Source organism: Aphanomyces invadans (assembly GCF_000520115.1).
Source record: "Aphanomyces invadans strain NJM9701 unplaced genomic scaffold supercont1.51, whole genome shotgun sequence".
NCBI lineage: Eukaryota > Oomycota > Saprolegniomycetes > Saprolegniales > Verrucalvaceae > Aphanomyces > Aphanomyces invadans.
In genome coordinates this window covers 281,701-282,225 of record NW_008580196.1, presented here as the reverse complement: position 1 = coordinate 282,225, position 525 = coordinate 281,701, and the positions used below count along the sequence as shown (strand labels likewise).

The 525-nt window shown below is 58.9% G+C and overlaps 1 protein-coding gene across 1 annotated transcript in view; it reads left to right on the top strand.

Annotated features, from left to right (window-relative positions):
- Positions 1-92: 92 nt before the first annotated feature.
- Positions 93-525, top strand: part of H310_13489 (hypothetical protein) — a gene marked incomplete at both ends in the record, with an annotated part of 1,118 nt that continues 685 nt past the window's right edge. Inside the window, 2 exons of the mRNA XM_008881008.1 lie at positions 93-122; positions 178-444. Coding sequence (XP_008879230.1) covers positions 93-122; positions 178-444 — 297 coding nt within the window. The remainder of the gene's footprint in view (positions 123-177; positions 445-525) is intronic.

The following is a 525-nucleotide window of genomic DNA, read 5'->3' as shown; positions in this document are numbered from 1 at the left end:
CGATGGGACGGCAGCGGCACAGGCGGGAGGAGCGGCCGGGTCAGCTTCAGCGCCTGGGACGTTCCAATCGGCAGGCGCAGCGGGTGCGGCAGATGAAGATGCTGACCTGCGTGACGACGAAAGTATGGGTGCGTATGATCACATGATATACTGTACAACGCGCCAGCGATCCCGCAGACACCCAAGTTCAAGGGCTCGACGAAAGCCGAGCGCCGACAGTTTATGCGCGAGTACAACCAGTACTTGGAACAGGTGGCTGCGTTGCATACGACGACTACCAAACCCTTGGTGATGCTGGTGTCGGTCTGCATCGACCATTACACGGAGAAACGCGTTGCCGTGTGGGAACTGGACAAGATGGTGGAAGAGATCACAGAAGCTGACTGGATCGCATCGATGAGCCTCGGATTTGACGTCCTGCCCTCGGACCTCGACGCGATCAAGGTGCGACTGCGTGGAGCAGTCAAGTTCGATCTCTCGATCGTCGATGTCGACTCGAGAGTGGGCAAGATGCTGGAGGGCCTG